The sequence below is a fragment of the Paroedura picta genome, chromosome 6, assembly GCF_049243985.1.
Source record: "Paroedura picta isolate Pp20150507F chromosome 6, Ppicta_v3.0, whole genome shotgun sequence".
NCBI lineage: Eukaryota > Metazoa > Chordata > Lepidosauria > Squamata > Gekkonidae > Paroedura > Paroedura picta.
The window spans coordinates 4,295,717-4,315,960 of NC_135374.1; the positions used below are offsets into that span (position 1 = coordinate 4,295,717).

At 54.8% G+C, this 20,244-nt stretch overlaps 1 protein-coding gene and 1 long non-coding RNA gene across 5 annotated transcripts in view; one reads left to right on the plus strand and one right to left on the minus strand.

Moving 5' to 3' along the window:
- Nucleotides 1–9,416, minus strand: SERPINH1 (serpin family H member 1). 2 transcript variants are annotated; one of them, XM_077341227.1, is made up of 6 exons: nucleotides 9,290–9,407; nucleotides 6,254–6,297; nucleotides 2,436–3,052; nucleotides 1,599–1,697; nucleotides 874–1,106; nucleotides 1–327 (listed from the first exon to the last, which is right to left on the minus strand). In XM_077341227.1, the coding sequence occupies exons 3-6, from the start codon at nucleotides 3,019–3,021 to the stop codon at nucleotides 25–27; spliced, it is 1,221 nt and encodes a 406-aa protein (XP_077197342.1). In that variant the 5' UTR covers nucleotides 3,022–3,052; nucleotides 6,254–6,297; nucleotides 9,290–9,407; the 3' UTR covers nucleotides 1–24. The 2 variants fall into 2 exon arrangements, with proteins under 2 accessions (XP_077197342.1, XP_077197343.1); XM_077341228.1 differs by lacking the exon at nucleotides 6,254–6,297 and having other exon boundaries at nucleotides 9,290–9,416.
- Nucleotides 5,342–20,244, plus strand: part of LOC143839353 (uncharacterized) — a 24,395-nt gene continuing 9,492 nt past the window's right edge. The window contains exons 1-2 of one of the 3 annotated variants that reach the window (XR_013231693.1): nucleotides 5,342–6,444; nucleotides 17,328–17,449. This is a non-coding gene — a long non-coding RNA (uncharacterized LOC143839353). Of the gene's footprint in view, nucleotides 6,445–16,639; nucleotides 17,070–17,327; nucleotides 17,450–20,244 lie in introns of those variants that run through there. The other 2 variants (XR_013231695.1, XR_013231694.1) reach the window with 2 other exon arrangements.

Consider the following 20,244-nt stretch of genomic DNA (forward strand, 5'->3'; position numbering starts at 1 on the left):
CCCTGGCTCTCCCACCCGCGCGCTCTACAGTTCGTCCCGCATCTTGTCTCCTTTGGGCCTCACTAGCCGGCCGATGAAGAGGATGGAGTTGGTCTTATTGTCCTTGATGAGGAAGACGAAGGGGTGGTCGACATAGAAGAGCTTGGGGTTTCTCATCTCTTCTCGCGCGTAGATGTCCCCCTCGTAGGGGTTCCCCTCCGTGTCCCACTCCAGCGCCGCTGCGTGGAAGACGCTGGCGAGGTAGAGGTCCTTCTTGCCCGAAATCTTGGACAGGTCGGCTTTGGTCTTGTCGACGGCTTCGGTTAAGCCCAGTTCGGCCAAGTGTTTCTGGAGGGGACAAACGGACACGGCGGGACGTCAGCGCAGTTCGGGGCTTTAGCGTCCGTGAGACGGTCTGTGACATCACCACCGGTCAGCCAATGGCAGTGTCTTGGGCCAGAAATGGGCCCCAGAACCTCTTAACGAATCAGCTGAGGGACTGTGATGTCACAGAATGTCCCACTCTGCCATTGGCTGAACCCCTTCTGACGTCACTCAATGTCCTCACGTGTAACTGGGGGAGTGGAGGGGCGCTGAAAGGAGGGACGGCTGGGAAAGAGAAACAGCATGAGAGATGCAGAAGCACAAAGGAGACCAGGGGTGGCCGAACTGAGGCTGCCCAGTTGTTCATGGACTACAGTGCCCATGAGCCACCGCCAATTTTCCACATTGGCAGGGGCTCATGATAATTGTAGTCCATGGACATCTGGGCAACCTCAGTTTGGCCACCCCTGGTCTACTGGGGACTAACAAGGGCTGTCCTTGAAGAGTATGCGTCATGGCTGCTTGGGAAGGGGGTCATTGGAAGCGTCTAGAACCTTCCAAGATACTTACATGGAGGTCGTGGCTCACTTCCAGGCTGACCTTCGGCAAGGAGATGGCCACGGACCTTGTCTTCAACTTGCCCATCCAGGTCTTCAGATGCTCCCTTGTCAGCAGTTTCTCCACTCGCTCCAGGGGCTCCACGTGGTTTGGCAGGATGAAGATCATGCTGGACAGCTTGTGGGCCAAAGGCATCTCCACGATCTGGAGGTTCTCCGCCTCGTCGTTGTAGTATGGGTACAAGCCTTTGAAAGGAACCCATTGGCCGTTGAGTCATTTGGAGACATTTCTATCCCGCCATCCCCCACCCATAAAAGCAGGAATCCCTCCATAAACCTAGTCTAGACTACTGCAGTGAGCCATTCATGGAGCTGTCCTTGAAGACTGCCTAGAATCATAGAGTTGGAAGGGACCTCATGGGTCATCTAGTCCAACCCCCTGCACTATGCAGGACACTCAATCACTTATCCACTGTCACCTGCCACCCCCTTGAGCCTTCACAGAATCAGCCTCTCCGTCAGATGGCTCTCCAGCCTCTGCTTAAAAATTCTGCTCATTGGTGCAGAAGGCGGTAGACAGAATGCTGGCCAGACTGTTACACTAGCTCTTAATCTGCTTCCAGGCCCGAATCAAGATGCTGGTACTCAACTTTGAAGTCATATACCTTGAGCAGCCAATGACCCTGAAGGCCCCCCTCCCCCTCCCCGGAATCAACAGGCCTCCTTTGTAGTTCCTACCTGTGCGATGCATCATGGGAACGCCCACTGTGAAGGAACGGGTGACCATGAAGCCTCGGTTGTCCACCATCTTGTGATGGAACCTCTCGTCCCAGTGAGCTGCAGGCCAAAGGAGAAAGGGATCGGAAAATCAGTTGACAGCAGAAAGGGCATCCCGAAGCACTGAATTCTAACCCTGCAGACCCCAGCCCAAACCAAAGAAGCATTTAAGATTCCAGCAGAATCTAACTAACCAAAATGAAGTCTATCCATCAAGTTCCTAGATGTGTTTTCAAACCGGGTCCTTGAAAATGCTAAATCTCAGAACCAACCACATGCAGGAGTTATTAACAGAGAAGTTCCTTCTCTCTTTCTCCTGCTGTGGCTGAAGACAGCCGTTCTCCACAAGAGATCCTCCCGGTTCTTACTCTTTGGCGTTCCCAAGAACAAGAGGAGCTGAGAGATTTTTGGCAAATCCAAATATAGGGGAGGAGGTGTGACACGTTAAGCAGAGTCCCCACATTTTGAAGCAGTGTATCTGACCCCAAGATGCTGGGAGACAAATTGGGGGGGGCGGGGTCCTTCTCCCCTCCTTCTCCCACATTGGCTAAAGACAGCAGTTCTCTGCAAGAGATCCCCCCAGCACTGAGAAGGAACATAAGAGAAGCCATGCTGGATCAAGCCTGCCTAGATCAACACTTTGTGTCCCCAAACCCAGGTACCCCCAGGAGGTCCACCAGTGGATAAAAACCCCAGAAGACCTCCCACAATGCCCCCCCCCCAAGGACCAAGAAGGCAGAGCCTCAGTGCCCCAGTCAGACAGAAAGCCCCCCTCGCTGCTCCCCGGATCCCACTCACGTTTGAAGAACATGGCGTGGACGATCAAGGCCCCGTCGGTCTTGTCCACGTCCTTGGTGACCTCGGGCAGCTTGCCCTCGGTGGTCTGGGCCGCCCACTCGTTGATGGACTTGAGGGCGCTCCGCTTGTCCCGGAAGTTGATCTTGGAGTGGTCGTAGCCGTAGTGCTTCTTGCTGCTCTGGACGAAGTCGTCGGCGAAGGAGATGGAGCTGGGCCCGTAGAGGCGGCTGCCCATCTTCCAGGTGACGTTGCGGGCCGTGGAGTTGCTGACGTCGCTCAGGAGTTCCGACAGGCCGTGGTGGACGTAGTCGTCGCTCAGCTTGTCGGCGTTGAGCAGGGCCTTGGCCTGGGAGGCTGTGGTGGCCTTGCCCCCCAGCGACACCAGCCCCAGAGAGGAGGCCACCACCACTGGGGACAGGAGGATGTTTTCCATGTTCTTGTCCTTGGCCATCGTGTGGTAGAGGTTGAAGGCCAGGTTGGTGCTACGGTCGGCCAGGGCGGTCGCCTTGTCACTCAGCTTCTTCTTGTCGGAGGGCACGGCAGCAGCGACAACGGCGCTGAGCACGAGGAGCACAATCACCTGCATGGCTTCTGTCGGATTCGGGGACGGCCTGAGCCTGGAAGGAAGCAAATTGGGCAGTCAGCCGGGTCGGGCGCATCTCCTCTTGGTGGTTCCTCAACCTACCCGTCTTTATTTGTGACTACCAGAGTGGACACTGACAAAGAGAGGCCTACACATCGACAAGACACTAGACTTTGAGAGCCGTCGAAGAGGCTGATTGCAATCCTGCAGAAGTAAGAAGGAAGAGCTTAAGGCTGATTGAATTTAGAGGGGGCTGTGGCTCAGTGGAAGAGCCACTGCTTGGCACGCAGAAGGTCCCAGGTTCAATCCCCGGCATCTCCAGTTTAAAAGACCAGGCTGTAGATATGGGAAACACCTCTAGAGAGCCACGGAAAGAGGCCATGGCTCAGAGGTAGATTCTCTGCTTGGCATGCAGAAGGTCCCAGGTTCAATCCCTGGCACCTCCGCTTCAAAGGACCAGGAAGGAGGTGATGTGGAAGACCTCTGGCTGAGACCCAAGAAAGACCCATCAGAACAGACAATAGTGACTTTGATGGACCAAGGGTCTAATTCAGTAGAGGTGCTACAATTTATGTTGGGCTTGGGAAGGTTAATGGGATGGAAGAAAGCCAGCAGGGCTTAACAGAGGCCCAATTTCCTGGGATCATGAAAGCCTCCAGCACACTTGTGTAGCATCTCTCTGCAATCGATACAGCCCAGGGCACATCTGTAGGAGTGCAAAACCCCTGAGATTTTGAGCATGCAACGCAAGGGTTCCTCCGCTGATCCACGGCCCTGACCCTGATTATAGGATCCCTGCTTTGGATTCACTGGAGGAGAGAAATGCAAGAAATTCGCTACCGCTAAAATGTCTTATCAAGTCAGGCTGTGGTTCCTGGCAAGACCACAAGAGGGTGCAGTTGGCTTGGCTGTGAATTTAGCAGTGTTTTCCACCCCCCCAAAATAGCACCTTTAAGACCAACAAAGATTGATTCAAGGTGGGATTCAAGATTGATGCCTTGAATCAATCTTTGTTGGTCTTAAAGGTACTATTGGACTCTATTTTTGTTGTGCGACTTCAGACCAACACGGCGCCCCCCTTGAATCTTCCCCCCCAAAAAAGTTCAGCAAGGATCTCCCCTCCTTTTTGGTGCCCCCAAAGAAAGCAGAGGGGGCTCATTCGGACAAAAAAGCCACACAGGGGCACGACACAAATTCAGTGAAGATTTAGCCAAGTTCCAACCCACTGTTGTGACCGGACTCACGCAGAGACATGAAAGCCCCCCTCAGCTGTGGAGACGATTCAGCCGATCACATCCAGCATCTCCAGGGACTGAACTTCCTGGCCCTCCCCTGGGAGGCTACGTGGGGAGAGGGTCTACCGAAGCACTCAGAGTTGCGACAGGGAACCTCTTTCCCTGGTCTACGAACCTTTGACTGGTTAACTAACTCACACAGCCAGACGGAAAACTCACATCCTTCAGGAAACCGACCCTCGGGTGAAGCCGTGCTGCTTCTCTGGCTAGGACCCAATCCGGGCAATCTATATTTCACCCCACCCAGGAGTGAATTTCAAAAACAGCTTTTGGGGCCAGGCCTCCGTGAACCCTGGCAGTATCTAGCCCTCAGCTAAGAGCTCCCCTGTTCCCTAAAACATGGCTGAAAATCCTTGGCTTCTTTTCATCCTGACTGCACATTTATTTCTGGTCCCTCGCACGCTCCTGCCAACTCCAGGAATAGGACAGAAATGCCTGCTCAACATCTCGTCTTTCCTCCAGCTCCGTCACTCTGGGGAAGAAAGTGTTAAAGGGCCCTCTGAGCAGAGCCCAGTCAAAAGACCATGCGCTGACTTCTACCCCCATTAAAAGGTCTGCCAGCTGCATTCCCCAGCTCTCAAAATGCATTGTGTCTCTGATGGCATCTGGTCACCCGCCAGGATCTCAAGAACCAGGGCCTCAGATCACCGCGCCAGGGTGGGGCTGGAGGGAGGCTCCCTGCAAAAGGCGGAAAGCGGCTGAGAGCAAAGCCAATCGGGGAGAAAAAAAGCAGCTCAAGAGGGGGACAGGCATGCATTCCACAGACAAAGCAAAGAAAGCCGCAAGCCAAGCCTGTCATTAGGCCCGGGAAATGACACGGCCCCAACGTTGAGGTTTATTTATCCCTTCAAGTTCAAACCGATCCTTAAGTCTTTTTTTGGGGGGGGGTGGAGGCCCGGGTGGGTGGTTTAGAAAAAACGGGCAATCTTATTTTAAACTTAGGAACTGATTTTCAAGAAAGACACTTTCTATTTAAAAAGAGAGGAGGGAGGGAGGGAGGGAGGGAGCTTGCCCTGGCTGTATTGCGCAAGTTATCTGCAGGCTTAAGATGGTGATCCAGAGCGGGCAGAATGGAAAGGTATAAAAGTAGGCCATTTGCAGCTGAAAAGGTCAAAGGAAAAGCAAGCCAGGTGTGTAGCTCTCCAGATGTCCATGGACTACGATGACCATGAGCCCATGCTAGCAGGGGCTCATGGGAATTGTAGTCCACGGACATTTGGAGAGCCACAGTTTGGCCACCCCTGCAAAATTAGGAGATTTCCCATCACAGCCGGGCGGCTGCCGAGTGGGAATTATCCGTATTTTGACACTACCAGTTTCAACCTCAACCTGGGATTATTTCTGGCTTTCGTTTCTATCTGTGCTGTGGAATATAATGCAATACCCCAAATGTTTTGGAATTCCAGGCCTTCTGCCCTCTCTTTGTAACAGTGCACCCCCCCCCCCCCATGTATGTTTAGTAAGGGTTCAAATCCTGATTCGGTCATGGAAGCTAACGGGATGGCCCTGGGGGAAGCCTACCTCACAGGGTTGTTGTGGTGATCAACAAACAAATGCCAGGCTGAGTTTCATGTTGGGGTTGGCCTCACAAACACAGTAAGTTCCCGGCATCACAAGGCATCAGCTGAGAGCCTCCAGGTACAGACGCACTGTACCTCCGAATGCCAGAACTGGAATCACATTAATCAACTATCGGCAATAAACTGGGGCCAGCGCTCTGTCGTCAACGGCTCAGGGCCCCGTCTCAAAGATTATGGGCAGGAAAGCTCCACGGGACGTCCGATCCCAAATGCAGGATCCGGTCCTGTTAACAACCCCCAAGGCCGGTTTCCTCGGCAAGTTATTCGGGCCCCTGGCCCTGATCCGTCTTGGGGCGCGTGACGTGGCAAGAGCTTGTGAGGGGTTTTTCCCCCAATGATTTCTTTTTTTAATAAAGATACCTTGAAATTTTCTTTTAGTGTGGTCAACGTTTCCCTTTTTCATTCTGAAAGAAAACAAGACACGTCAGGCAGTTCCCTTGGAAAGGCAAGAGGCGTTTCGCAGCACAGAACAAGAGGAATTCGAATTATGAGACCGGCAGAGGCGGGAAGGGAAGAGCGGCCGGGGCATCCGTCCAGCAGGAGATATGGAGGTTTGCTTCTCTTTCCTTTTTTTAATGGAGGGAGAAATCAGAGCTTAACGGGGCAAGCCCTGCGAGGTCTCCGCTGAGCAGCATCGGGGTCAAGTTCTCTGCAAGCCGAGCCCTAACATTTCGCACAGCCCCACTGCAAACGTGGCAGAGCCACGTCACAAGGAGATGGGGGTGGGTCCTCCGAGAGGGGAGGTGTGGTCAGCAGACACCCACCCCCCTCCCAATACTGTCAGCTCGGGAGAAGAAATTCTAGATTTTTCGGCTAGAGATTCCTGACTCAGGGACCCACCAAGGGGGGTCGAGGGACAAATCTCAACAGGTTTGTGGATTTCCCCCCACTTTGTAGTTCGGATTTTGAAATACCGGCTGTCGAAGCCATGCAATCATGAACTCCTGTGCATTTTACTACTGCCCTGCAAATTCCATTCCGAGGCACGCATAATCCCTCCAGCTGTGGAAGAGAAGTCTGGGGCGACTGAGGGGGACCTCCATGTGCAGGAACAGTCAACCTCTGGATCCTAGAGCCAGCAGGCAACATCTGGGGAAGGCCTCGGCCTCTCTGCCCTGTGGCTGGCTCTCCAGAGGACCTGGCTGGCTGCTGGGTGAGACGGGAGGCTGGACTGGAGGGACCCTCCTTGGTCTGACCTAGCAGGTCTCTTATGTTCCACGTCAATCCTCAATGTTCAGAGACAGTGTACCTCTGTGCACTGGTTTCTGGAAGACCAGAGCAGGGCTCTTTTTATGTTCTGTGTTAACCTTATGTTCTTATCAGGGGAACTGGCTGGCCCCTGGGTGAGGCAGGAGGCAGGACTAGATGGACCTTCACTGGTCTGACCCAGCAGAGCTCTTCTTATTTAACTACACAGGACAGCATTGTTTCCCAAATGAGTAAATGGGCTAGGAAATCTCCCCCTCAGCAAGGCAGACCTCTGAAATCCAGTTTCAAACTGGCTAAAGTATTCCACCCGCTCCCCCACACACACACATTTATAAAGATTTGCAACAACATTTTAAATTCCTTCCGTTGCAAATATCCCCCCAGTCCACGAGAAGGAAAAGTGCTTGGGCCAAAGCTTGGGCTACCTTTTTGGTGCCAGCCGGGGAGGGCTCAGCCCAGAAGCCAAATGGAGGCCCAGCGTCACCTGCTTTCGTTCACTTCCTCCGAAACATCAGAGCCCTTTTGTTTAAGGAACCAACGTCAGTGTCCTGCAGAAGCGGGGGTCATTTTTAATTTCTGCAAGGCCTCGGGGGCCAAATGTGTCCATTGCAAATTCTGTGCTTCTCGTGCAATTCTGGGTATTTGGGTAGCCATGCAAAAACACACACACACACACACCAGCAAGTAAGATGCAGGCAGGCCAAGAAAACAGTAAAGTCCTGTGTGATTTTGGGAGGGGTGGGGAGGGTTGTTTTTTGTTTCCAAGCTTGCCCCCCCCCCAGTGGCTGCGTGGCGTTTCTGAAGGCCACCCCCGGCTCTGACCCGCCACACACACCTTCTTGGCCAGCCCTGAAGCCAGGGCATGCCCTGGCCAGCCCTCGGAAGGGTGACCTCGGGGGAATGCCAAGGTCGGACGTCTCTCGCCTGGCTGCCGGTCAGTCGTGGGTCCTCCTGGCCTACACCAGCCGCAGGCTACGGGGTGTGCATGGCAGCAGTAGGTTTCATCGCCCCCCCTCCCCTCTTCCCACATCCCTTTGCGAGATCTGCGCTGGGGAAAGGGGTAGGTTTTGAGCTTTTTATCTGCAGTATATTTCTTTTTTCGTATTGTGATTGTCGGAGTATGCTGTTTTTATGTCTGGGGTTTTTTTTATCCAGACTGATGTAACTCGCCACGATCCAATTGAGAGTGGTGGGTAATAAGTTGAAATATAATACTAATACTAATAATAAACAGGCCAGATCCCAAGGGGGGGTTAGACCAGCGATGCCAGAGACAAGAGACCCCCCCCTCTCTCTCTAAGTTTTGAATGACCCCTTTGAAACCGGGCTTCTTGGGAGGGGTCCTTGGGCCCCCCAGGTGAAAAGGGAGGCCCAGGTGTGCCGGGGCAGCAGGGCCGAATTCAGACCTTCCCCCAAGCACAGTTCTCCTCTCCTGGAGGACTTGGGGTGACCCCAGGCTGGACTGCAACCCCAGAACCTACCCCCCCCCCGTCCTGCCCTGGGTCCGCCCCGGGATCCCTGACCCCCCAAGTCACCTAAAGCGTCTGAAAATTCTCCCTAATCTCTCCCTAATTCTCCTTTCCCTGCAACAGTCCCGGGGCGGCTGCAAGGGGAAGGCGGAGGGCCGCTTGCCTCCGCCGGGCACGGATTCCCCGCTTGCAAAGGGCGCGGGCGGCGCATCCTCCATGGCGGGCGGAGAGCTTGCAGGGGCGCGCCGGGTGCCCTCCGAGCAAGGCTTCCTCCCCCTTCCCGGCGGATCGGGGCGGCTCTGCAGGGGCAGATGCCAGGCTCAGGGCAGGGGCGCCCTGGAAGACCCCCGGGGGCGTCTCTGGAGGCAAAGCTCCCGCGTCCAGCGTGGCCCGTCTCCCATGGGTGCCAGACACAGCACCCACCACCCCCGCGCCCGGCCTTTCCAAGCATGCACAGCGCTCCTCTCCCCAAAGGCGACGCGTCGGGGCGCAGGGCTCGCTGCCACGCAATGGGGCGGGGGGGATCCCAGGGCGCTTCCTCCCCGATTTGGGGGGCGGCCCCCCCCAGCCCGGAATAGACACCCCAGTTGCATAATCCAGCGGGGGGATCCCGGCTTTTGCAAACAGAGAAGCGGCCCCGGGCGGCCGCCTTTGCTCCGGAGCAGGGGGCTAATCCGGAGCGGGTCTCCTCGCGTGCAAGGCACCGCCTGCCCCTCACCTGGAGCGCCTGCAGCGGAGCGGCCTGGAGCCACGGGGAGGGTCGCGACGCCTCTGCAGCCGCCGCCCGAGTCCTTCTCGCCCGCCCGCCGCCCGCCGGAGGGGGCTATATGGGGCCGCGGGAGAAACTTCTGGAAAGCGGGGCGGGGCCAGCCCCAAAAAGTTCTCCGCGGCCTCCCCCGCCCTCCCCTCCCTCCCTCCGCCCGACTCCTCCTCCCTCCTCCTTTCCCGCCGCGGGAGGAGCTGCAGATTTGGCCCGTCGGAGGTGCGCGGGATGCGGGGGCACCCAGGAAACGGCCTCCTGTTGAATCTGGCCCCGGACACAGCGACCGGCAGCTGCCTCCCCTCCTGCCTGGTCCTTTCAACATGAGATGCTGCCAGGGATTGAACCCGGGACCTCCTGCGTGCCAAGCAAGAACTGTGCCACCCCAGCCCCTCTCCTGGGTGGCCTCCAGGGTCCTTCCCATCCCCTCCTGCCTGGTCCTTTCAACTGGAGATGCCAAGGATTGAACCTGGGGCCTTCTGCCTGCCAAGCAGAGGCTCTGCCACTGAGCCAGGGTCCCAGGTCAGGGTCTTCCCCATCCCCTCCTGCCTGGTCCTTCTAACTGGAGATGCCGGGGATTGAACCTGGGACCTTCTGCCTGCCCAGCAGCGGCTCTGCCCCTGAGCCAGGGTCTCAGGTCAAGGTCTTCCCCATCCCTTCCTACCTGGTCCTTTCAACTGGAGATGCTGCCGGGGACTGAACCTGGGACCTTCTGGCTGCCAAGCAGAGGCTCTTCCCCATCCCTTCCTGCCTGTCCCTTTTAACAAAGATGCCAGGTGCTGAACCCAAGACCTTCTGCGTCTAGCTGCGTCTGTTCACTAGCTGGATTTAGGCATTTTGTCGTCCTTCGGCTCCCCAGAAAGATAGTTGTTGGTACTGGTCTACCTTTCAGGGCTGTCGTAAGGACAGCCTGCCTTGACACCTTCTAATCACATAGGGTGTTTGCTGGCGTTTATTCTCTTTTGGGTCCTTTTTCAAAAGCTGATAGAAATGCCCTTTTGGGGTTGGAGCCGTGATAGCAGTTCCGATGGGAGGGGCCTTGAAAATTAGGTCTGTCAGAGGGATGGCTTGTGTGGAGCAGCCAGCCAGGAAAATTATTCCTCTTTTTCGCTTCTCAAAATAGGAGAACCCTCCATCTAGCAAGAAGCGCTTTCGACTTTCAAAAGTTTATCGCCTCAAAAACATGTTGGTCAATAGGGTGCAGGACTCGCATCCAGCACTTCAAGCTGAAGAGGGCCTTAATTTGAGGAGATTAGTAGCTTATGCAGATTTTACAGTCCAATAGCGCCTTTAAGACCAACAAAGATTTATTCAAGGCGTGAGCTTTCCAGTACAGAAAGCTCACGTCTTGAATAAATCTTTGTTGGTCTTAAAGGTGCTACCGGACTCTGATTTTGTTGTGCTAACATCCTTCCTCCCTTTCTTCTTCCTCCCTCCCTTTTCCTTTCTTTCTTTCTTTCTTTCTTTCTTTCTTTCTTTCTTTCTTTCTTTCTTTCTTTCTTTCTTTCTTTCTTTCTTTCTTTCTTTCTTTCTTTTCTGTCCATTCTTTCTTCCTCTGGCCCTCTCCCTGTCTCCTTTTTCTTTCTCTTTCTTCCCCCCTTTTTCATACCTTACTTCTTTTTCTTCCTACTTCTCTCCCTTTTCCGTCCTTTTCCTTTCTTCTTTCTTTCCCTTCCTTCCCTCTTCCTTCCTCCCTTTCATTGCCTTCCTTCATTTTATTTTTCCTCCTTCCCTTCTTTTTAGTTTTCCTTCCTCCCTCCCTCAAGCTGCCTTCCTTTCTTTTTTTCTCCCTCCCTCCCTCCTTCCTTTTTCCTTCCTTCCCTCTTTCTTCCTCCCTCCCTCTCTCTTTTCCATCTTCCCTCCCTCTCTGCCTTCCATCCCTTCTTTTTCTTCCTCCCTCCCTTAACCCCCCCCCCCCGAGCGCATGTCTCCCGCAGGGGCCCGCCAGGCCAGAGAGCTGCAGGGTGGGCATGAGTGGCTGACCTTCTTCCGCCTGCATTTCCTGCAGGATGTGGGGGCTGGTTCCCTCCCTCCCCCCTTCCTGCCACGCTGGACGCTCTGCAGACCACGAGGAGGGCTGGGGGGGGCGGCTCCACGGAGGGGCCTCTCCTTCCTGTTTCCCAGGCAGAAGACGGCTTGGAGCCCCAGCGAGCGCCATGTGGCCATGCTCTCTCTCTTTGCACAGGGCTCTTTCGCTCCGTCCTTTCCAAAATGCAAACCCCCGCATCTCCCGCTTCAAAATGTAGCGCTTGAGGACTCCTTTGGGCTGTGAAAGTCCAACTCTTTTTCTTTCCCTTTTTCTTCTTTTGCCTCCAGCCGGGGAAGCTGAGCGGCAAGGACTTTAATGTCCAGTTTCCAAGATGTTCACAAAGGGAGTGGATTTCCGGCCCCGGCTTCTGGGTGGAAGTTTACAAACGGCTTTTCTGGGACTTCATTTTAAGAAGCAAACCCAAGCACCCTTGTCCGGCTCTCAAACCAGCTGGGCTGTTGGCCTGGAGAAAGGGGAGGGGAGCGGGGTCCGCTCCAGCCTTGCTTGTGGATGGCTGTTTTCACAGCGGATGGTTCCCTCTTGCCCTGGGGGAAATTCCTCCCGTGTAATTGAGGAGATGAATCTCCCTGACAGATTCCTGTTTTCGGAATGCAGGGCAGCCAAATTCCTTCTCCTGTCATTTCAAACAGGGTTGTTCCTGTGCCTTGTGGGGCTGCTGGGTCCCCTCCAGCCTCCGGTGGGAAACGGGGAGGGGGTAAGGTTGCCAGGTCTTGTTTGGGAAACCCCTGGAGATCTGGCTATGGAGGTAGGGATGCCAGCCTCCAGGTGGGCCCTGGGGATCCCAGCTCATCTCCAGACAACAGAGAAAAGGGCTGCCTTGGAGGGGGGGGGACTCTATGCCATTATACCCCATCGAAGACCTTCATGAGAAGAGCCCTGCAGGATCAGGCTGCAGTTTGGGAGAGCCAGCACGGTACAGTGGCTTGGAAACAGCACCTTCTCATCTGGAGAGCTGGGATCTGTTTCCCACTCCTCCTCCAGCCAGTCCCTCTGCAGGGCCAGCATCAAGGCAGGGAGGCCAATATTGTCTCCAGGAGATCCAGGAGATCCCCAGCCCCCCCCGAAAGTTGGAGACTCTGCAAAGGACCCCCACAAAGCCCCAGGGAAGGGGGTTCCAGCCAAGGTCAGATCTCGCTTGGCCGGCCTCTGCGAATCAGCAGGCGACACGATTTCCAGCATATCGTGTTGCAGGAATGAACTGAGTTCGCCTGGGTTGCATGGCCCCCCTCCTCTTGTCTGCCTTCCAGGCCTGGGTGGGCCTTGAGGAGAAGGGAAGAGGAGCCCACCCTGGGCCTAAACGCAGGCGAGGAAGAGGGACCAATCCTCGGCTTCCACCAAACGGCTCCTCGGAGCAGCCAGCGGCAACTGTGCCCTCCCACATGTGGGTGACGTGAAATCTGAGCCGGCCAGGCCGTCCTCCCATGCAGAGGCCCATGAAACTGGGGAGGCTGCAGGGTAGAGAATTTTAACCAAACGGAGGCTTTCCCTGAACCGTCGGCTGGCTTTTGCTTGGGCTTCGTCCACCGAGTTGCGTGATTAAACACACACGCACATCCTGGGCTCCACATTTAAGTTTTCCCCTGGAAAAACTTCATCCGCTCAATTTCTGCTTAGCAGAGATACGGGAGTCTTAATCTTGCTAAATCCCTCCGTCCGGGTTTATACCCACAATTCAACATTCCTTGGCCTTAAAGCAGTGGTTCTCAGCCTGGGGGTCAGGACCCCTTTGGGGGTCGAATGACCCTTTCACGGCAGGGCAAGTAGCTTGGGTGGGGGGGCACCATCCACACAACAGCCTTGCGGGGTAGACAGAGAGAGTGTTCATCTGTTAGGGCAACCAAATGAATTAAGGACCCCCATAAATAGCCTTGCTTGATTCTCAAAAGGTGAGGTCCGTGGCTTCTTTGATGAATCCCATCCATCTCCATTTGGGTCAATTGGAGCTTGAGTTGACCAAGGGGCTACTAGAGATTGGTTGATACACCCCATGTCCTGGCTTCTTCCAAACCCACAGATTTAACAACTGCAATCATTAGAAACTTGTTTCCCCAAAGCTTATTTCTCTTCCCTTCTTTTTCAATTAAAAATCTCCAACCCAGTCGAATAGATTTAGGAAGCCTCCTTTCGCAGAGATGTCATCCTAGGAGTGTCACTACATTTTTGGGCCTTGTGTTTTGCTCCTTCCTGTCTTGATTTAGAAGCTCGCCGGGGGGGGGGGGGGATGTAGCTAAATTTTAAACTCTGAAACGGACAGGATGCACTTCCTGATTTCTTTCCTGATTTCTTGAGTGTGGCCGGTGTAAGGAATGAGGCACATAAACACACACACACACACACACACAAGCAAAAGACCCAATGTCCCAATTTGGATACACGAGTCTTGAGAGAGAGAGAGAGTTGAATTGCAGCCAGGGCAGATTGATTGAACATCTGGCCAGGCGCCGAACAGCTGGCTTTTCATTTGTGGCGCTCGCTCTGCAAGATTTCCCCAGAATTGCATCATGCAAATGCCTGAAATCTTCTAGAAAGCTATGCCTCTGATCCTGGCAGTGGTCTGAAATCTAAATAGCCCACTGGGCACGTTGCATGGCTTGGCTATGGATACGACCATTTTATCCTTTCGTTATGATTTTCAAAGGGGAAGGAGAGTTTAAGCCTCACGCAATCAAAGCTGCCTGTGAGTTCAGCTAGCCGGGTGCTGAGTTTTCAAAACATTTTTAGCTCAGTCTCCGCAGCTTAGAATCTTATAATCATAGAGTCGGAAGGGACCTCCTGGGTCATCTAGTCCAACCCCCTGCATTATGCTTCAGGGGCTGCTGGCAGACCCCAGGCCTGCTTGGCTGTTAGCCAACTCAATTTTGCAAAATCCTGGGAGATTTAGGGGTGGAGGTTGAGGAGGGTGACGTTTTAGGAGGGGAGGAAGAGCATAAGAGAAGCCATGTTGGATCAGGCCAGTGGCTCATCCAGTCCAAGGTGGTTTGTCTCTTAGTGTCGTTAAGGGCAGCGGTCTCTTATCTGGAGACTCTGCTGGATTCCCACTCCTTCAGATGCTGGGTGACCTTGGGCAGTCACAGTTCTCTTAGAGCTCTCTCAGCCCTACCTCCCTCATAGAGTGTCTGTTGTGGGGAGAGGGAGGGAAGGCAATTGTCAGCCACTCTGAGACGCTTTCAGGTAGTAAGAAGCAGGTCTCAAAAACCCAGCTCTTCTCTGCTTGTCTTTCACTCCAGCGTTTTGTTTTTCTGGCCGTGGCCTTGAAGGACTTTCCCTTGCTTGAAGCAGGCTTTCCGCCTTCTGCCTGAATAATTCTTCCCCAGCTGGGCCTGATGCAACCACACTGGGGCGGAGCACAGCGCAATTACGCCATGTGTGAAGCCTCCGGCGAGAGATTTCACACGCCTGTCGAGCACGGGAGATTCTTAGCCCTGCAGGCACATGAAAAAGCGAAACCCGGACACAGCTGCATGTCTCCTTAGACCGCTACTGTGTCAGAGATTTGTAAGCCCTCAGGGGCTAACTTATTAAAATGTGGACCCACAGTAAGTCAGTTAAACCCATGCAATGCAAAAGAGGAAGAGCTGGTCCTTAGATGCCGCTTGTCTCTCCCCGAAGGAGTCTCAAAGCAGCTTCCAATCGCCTTCCCTTTCCTCTCCCCACAACAGACACCCTGTGAGGGAGGGGAGGCTGAGAGAGCCCTGAGATTACTGAAGAAGAAGAGTTGGTTATTATATGCCGCTTTTCTCTACCCGAAAGAGTCTCAAAGGGGCTTCCATTCGCCTTCCCTTTCCTCTCCCCACAACAGACACCCTGTGAGGGAGGGGAGGCTGAGAGAGCCCTGAGATTACTGAGGAAGAAGAAGAGTTGGTTCTTAGATGCCGCTTTTCTCTACCTGAAGGCATATTAAAGCGGCTTCCAATCGCCTTTCCTTTCCCCTTCCTATAAATAAGAAATCTTAGGGGCTTTCTGCACCGGGATCTTTGTAGCAAATTGGTTGCTGAATGAAAAATCGCCATTTAAAATAGTGGAATTCATCGTTATGCATACCTGTCTTTGTAGTGGAATCCAGTTGCGTTTTGTAGCGTTTCCCACAGGCTTCCGGTCTCGGCCAAAATCGCTAGAAAGGAAGCGCTATTGCCAAGCTCGTCCCGCCCCTGGCCGTCAAGCAGCCAATGGGCAGCCGTTATCATGCTCCCAAACAGCCCCTTTCCCTTTAAGAAAGTTTAAAAAAAAAAAAAAAACCCACCCGTGGCAACGAATCTGTGTGGATTCGTTGCAACGGAGAGACCCATCCAGCTGCCTGGTGTGTTTGAACTGTCCTTTAATCGTTGCCACGCTCCCTCTGAGTGAAACCCCCCCCCCCCTCTCACGGGCCCGATTTTCGGCTGAATGAATGTGTAAAAAATAAAGGGAAAATACATCAGCAAACGGGCTTTTCTGTTCTTTGTGCTTACTGACTGAAGGGGAGGGACTGAAGCCGGGGAAGCCTCTAAACTGAAAGAGGTTCGCTGGTGCGTTTATCCCCGCTCGCTCGGAGAAAAAAAAAATGGCGATCGCTTCGCCGGAAGATCAGAGGAGAGAGCCAGGGGGAGGGACTTTGTAGAAACCGCAACAATGTTAACGCACAGGTCTTTTTCGCTAGTGTTGCAGATTGGTTGCAGGAGTGTATCGCTTTCCGGAGGGTGAATCCACTTTTGGGGATTTCCCTGAAAGCGCTACAAGGAAGCGCTTTTTGCAGATTGGTTTCAGGTGTGTGGCAGATTGTCAACGACGTTGTGCATAACGGCAAATCAATAGCGTTTTCAATTGGCAACCATTGTGCGATTTTGAAGGCGCGAACTGCCCCTCATTATTGTAAATCAGTATTGAATAGAAATGGTTTGAAAACTAAGATTTAAGGAGGATTCACTCCCTAGGCGATGACATATTTTGTTTGCATCGAAGCAGAAACGGTTGGATTCTTGCTTCAATGCAAGCAAAACATGTCGTCTAGGGCAGGGGTAGTCAACCTGTGGTCCTCTAGATGTTCGTGGACTACAATTTCCATGAGCCCCTGCCAGCGAATGCTGGCAGGGGCTCATGGGAATTGTAGTCCACAAATATCTGGAGGACCACAGGTTGACTACCCCTGGTCTAGGGGAATGAATCCTCCCCAAGTCCTGGTTCTCAAACCGTTTCTAGTAAATAACGTTTCCCTCAAACTTTGCCTGGAGAACATCAATCGATGGCTTTTAAGAAAAGAAGCCAAAAGAGGATTTTCCAGTGAATGCATTCCAATGTGAGTCTTAATCGTCAGCCAGACTGGCATGCTGCTTTCCTGAAAGGTGGCAAAATAGCTTGTTGATGAAGGTCACTTTGACCTCTTCTCTCTGCAAAGCTGATTAACTCTCAACACCTGTGAAACCAGCTCCCCTTTTCCTTGCCTCACTTGAGGTCTGAACATCTTCAGAGAGCTTTTGGTTCCAATTGTTTCTTGTCTCAGGAAAGCTTCCTATTCTTTAAGCAGCCTGTTCCTCGCACCTTCTTGGCATATTTAAACTCTGCCAACAGGTCAAAATAGGAGCTGGAAGAGCCAGGTTTGAATATCCCATCTGTACCGCGGAAACTCACAGGATAACCGCAGGCCAGACATACCCACTCAGCCTGACCTACCTTACAGGGTTGCTGTTGGGGTAAATTGCAGGAGGGAACCAGGTAAGCTGCTGGGGATCTGCCGCTGGGGAGAAAAGCAGGAATATTGACAAATTAAATAAATCCAAAAACAGGAGTGTGGAATGGATCTCTCTGCCGTGGCATTGGATGCGTGCATGTGAGAGTCCATATGCATGAATGGTGCCCTGTCTATTCATGCATTTCCTCTAAGCCTCCAGACCCTCACAGCATCCAAAGTGCCCAACGAATATCTAAAGTTCTCTGATTCGGGTTTCTAAGAACCATACTGTTCTTACTCAGGGCAGAAATGGACCTTCCCCTGCCCTCTGGTGGACAGAAACTTTTCCTACGCTGTGATCTCTCCTAAACCTTCTGCGAGTTCTCCCAGCCTCCTTTTGGTAAGAGGATGCCGGAACCTCTCCGTAAGTTTTTCCCGATATTATTTACATTATATCGATGTGGTTCTAGGTTATAAAAACCCCCCAGTCGGAAAGGCCCAGGTTCGCCTGATCTCATCAGAAGGTAAACTGAGTGTGTCCCACTGTCATGTAGGGCAAGGGTAATCAACCTGTGGCCCTCCAGATGTCCATGGACTACAATTCCCATGAGCACCTGCCAGCATTTGCAGTTTGATTACCCCTGATGTAGGGAGTTCTTAGTCTGAGGAAGAGTGCCTACACTCGAAAGCTCATGCCTTGAATAAATCTTTGTTGGTCGTAAAGGTGCCGCTGGGTTCTGATTTTAGGGTGGGTCTTTGTTATTACGTGGATGGAGAACCCTCAAGGAATTCCAGGGTTGCTACGAAGAGGTAGGCAATGGCAAACGACCTCTGTATGTCATTTTCCCTGACCTGGATGGCCCAGAGTTGAGCAATATTTGCAAGCTCCCCATCAGAAGTGACGCAGGGCTAGCCCTGGTTAGTCCTCGGATGGGAGAATGCCGGGATATTGCTCTGCAGAGGCAGGCAATGGAAAACCGTTTCTCTGTGTCTCTGTTATTACTTGGGTGGGAGACCACCAAGGAAGCCCAGGGTTGCTATGCAGAGGTAGGCAAGGGCAAATCACTTCTGTATGTCTTTTGCTCTAACCTGGATGGCCCGGGCTAGCTCCATTTCACCAGACCTTGGAAGCGAATCAGGGGCAGTCCTGGTTAGTCCTTCGATAGGGGGACAGGATGCAGGGTGAGATGGACCACTGGTTGGATCAAGCAGGGTTGCCCATAAGCTTTTATCAGGGCTCTCTGCCCTGTGGCTGGCCCTGCAGAGGACCTGGCTGGCCCCTGGGTGAGACGGGAGGCTGGACTGGAGGGACCCTCCCTGGCCTGACCCAGCAGGGCTCTTCTGAGGGTCTTCTCAGGGGAAGGCTTCGGCCTCTCTGCCCTGTGGCTGGCCCTGCAGAGGAACTGGCTGGCCCCTGGGTGAGACGGGAGGCTGGACTGGAGGGACCCTCCCTGGCCTGACCCAGCAGGGCTCTTCTGAGGGTCTTCTCAGGGGAAGGCCTCGGCCTCTCTGCCCTGTGGCTGGCCCTGCAGAGGAACTGGCTGGCCCCTGGGTGAGACGGGAGGCTGGACTGGAGGGACCCTCCCTGGCCTGACCCAGCAGGGCTCTTCTGAAGGGCTTCTCAGGGGAAGGCTTCGGCCTCTCTGCCCTGTGGCTGGCCCTGCAGAGGACCTGGCTGGCCCCTGGGTGAGACGGGAGGCTGGACTGGAGGGACCCTCCCTGGTCTGACCCAGCAGGGCTCTTCTGAGGGTCTTCTCAGGGGAAGGCCTCGGCCTCTCTGCCCTGTGGCTGGCCCTGCAGAGGACCTGGCTGGCCCCTGGGTGAGACGGGAGGCTGGACTGGATGGACCCTCCCTGGCCTGACCCAGCAGGGCTCTTCTGAGGGTCTTCTCAGGGGAAGGCCTCGGCCTCTCTGCCCTGTGGCTGGCCCTGCAGAGGAGCTGGCTGGCCCCTGGGTGAGACGGGAGGCTGGACTGGAGGGACCCTCCCTGGTCTGACCCAGCAGGGCTCTTCTGAGGGTCTTCTCAGGGGAAGGCTTCGGCCTCTCTGCCCTGTGGCTGGCCCTGCAGAGGAACTGGCTGGCCCCTGGGTGAGACGGGAGGCTGGACTGGAGGGACCCTCCCTGGCCTGACCCAGCAGGGCTCTTCTGAGGGTCTTCTCAGGGGAAGGCTTCGGCCTCTCTGCCCTGTGGCTGGCCCTGCAGAGGAACTGGCTGGCCCCTGGGTGAGACGGGAGGCTGGACTGGAGGGACCCTCCCTGGCCTGACCCAGCAGGGCTCTTCTGAGGGTCTTCTCAGGGGAAGGCCTCGGCCTCTCTGCCCTGTGGCTGGCCCCGCAGAGGAACTGGCTGGCCCCTGGGTGAGATGGGAGGCTGGACTGGAGGGACCATGGCCTGACCCAGCAGGGCTCTCCTGAGGGTCTTCTCAGGGGAAGGCCTCGGCCTCTGTGCCCTGTGGCTGGCCCTGCAGAGGAACTGGCTGGCCCCTGGGAGAGACGGGAGGCTGGACTGGAGGGACCCTCCCTGGCTTGACCCAGCAGGGCTCTTCTGAGGGTCTTCTCAGGGGAAGGCCTCGGCCTCTCTGCCCTGTGGCTGGCCCTGCAGAGGAACTGGCTGGCCCCTGGGTGAGACGGGAGGCTGGACTGGAGGGACCCTCCCTGGTCTGACCCAGCAGGGCTCTTCTGTCTTCACAGGGGAAGGCCTCGGCCTCTCTGCCCTGTGGCTGGCCCTGCAGAGGAAGTGGCTGGCCCCTGAGAGAGACGGGAGGCTGGACTGGAGGGACCCTTCCTGGCCTGACCCAGCAGGGCTCTCCTGAGGGTCTTCTCAGGGGAAGGCCTCGGCCTCTGTGCCCTGTGGCTGGCCCTGCAGAGGAACTGGCTGGCCCCTGGGAGAGACGGGAGGCTGGACTGGAGGGACCCTCCCTGGCTTGACCCAGCAGGGCTCTTCTGAGGGTCTTCTCAGGGGAAGGCCTCGGCCTCTCTGCCCTGTGGCTGGCCCTGCAGAGGAACTGGCTGGCCCCTGGGTGAGACGGGAGGCTGGACTGGAGGGACCCTCCCTGGCCTGACCCAGCAGGGCTCTTCTGAGGGTCTTCTCAGGGGAAGGCCTCGGCCTCTCTGCCCTGTGGCTGGCCCTGCAGAGGAACTGGCTGGCCCCTGGGTGAGACGGGAGGCTGGACTGGAGGGACCCTCCCTGGTCTGACCCAGCAGGGCTCTTCTGAGGGTGT

Bases quoted from the DNA above. Each gene is read 5' to 3' on its own strand.
- SERPINH1 (XM_077341228.1), bottom strand. From the start codon at position 3,021: ATGCAGGTGATTGTGCTCCTCGTGCTCAGCGCCGTTGTCGCTGCTGCC. The intron at 1,698-2,435 runs GTGAGTGGGATC...TTTGGCCTGCAG, and splicing joins CCACGCCATGTTCTTCAAAC to CTCACTGGGACGAGAGGTTC. The intron at 328-873 runs GTAAGTATCTTG...TGTCCCCTCCAG, and splicing joins AAGTGAGCCACGACCTCCAT to AAACACTTGGCCGAACTGGG.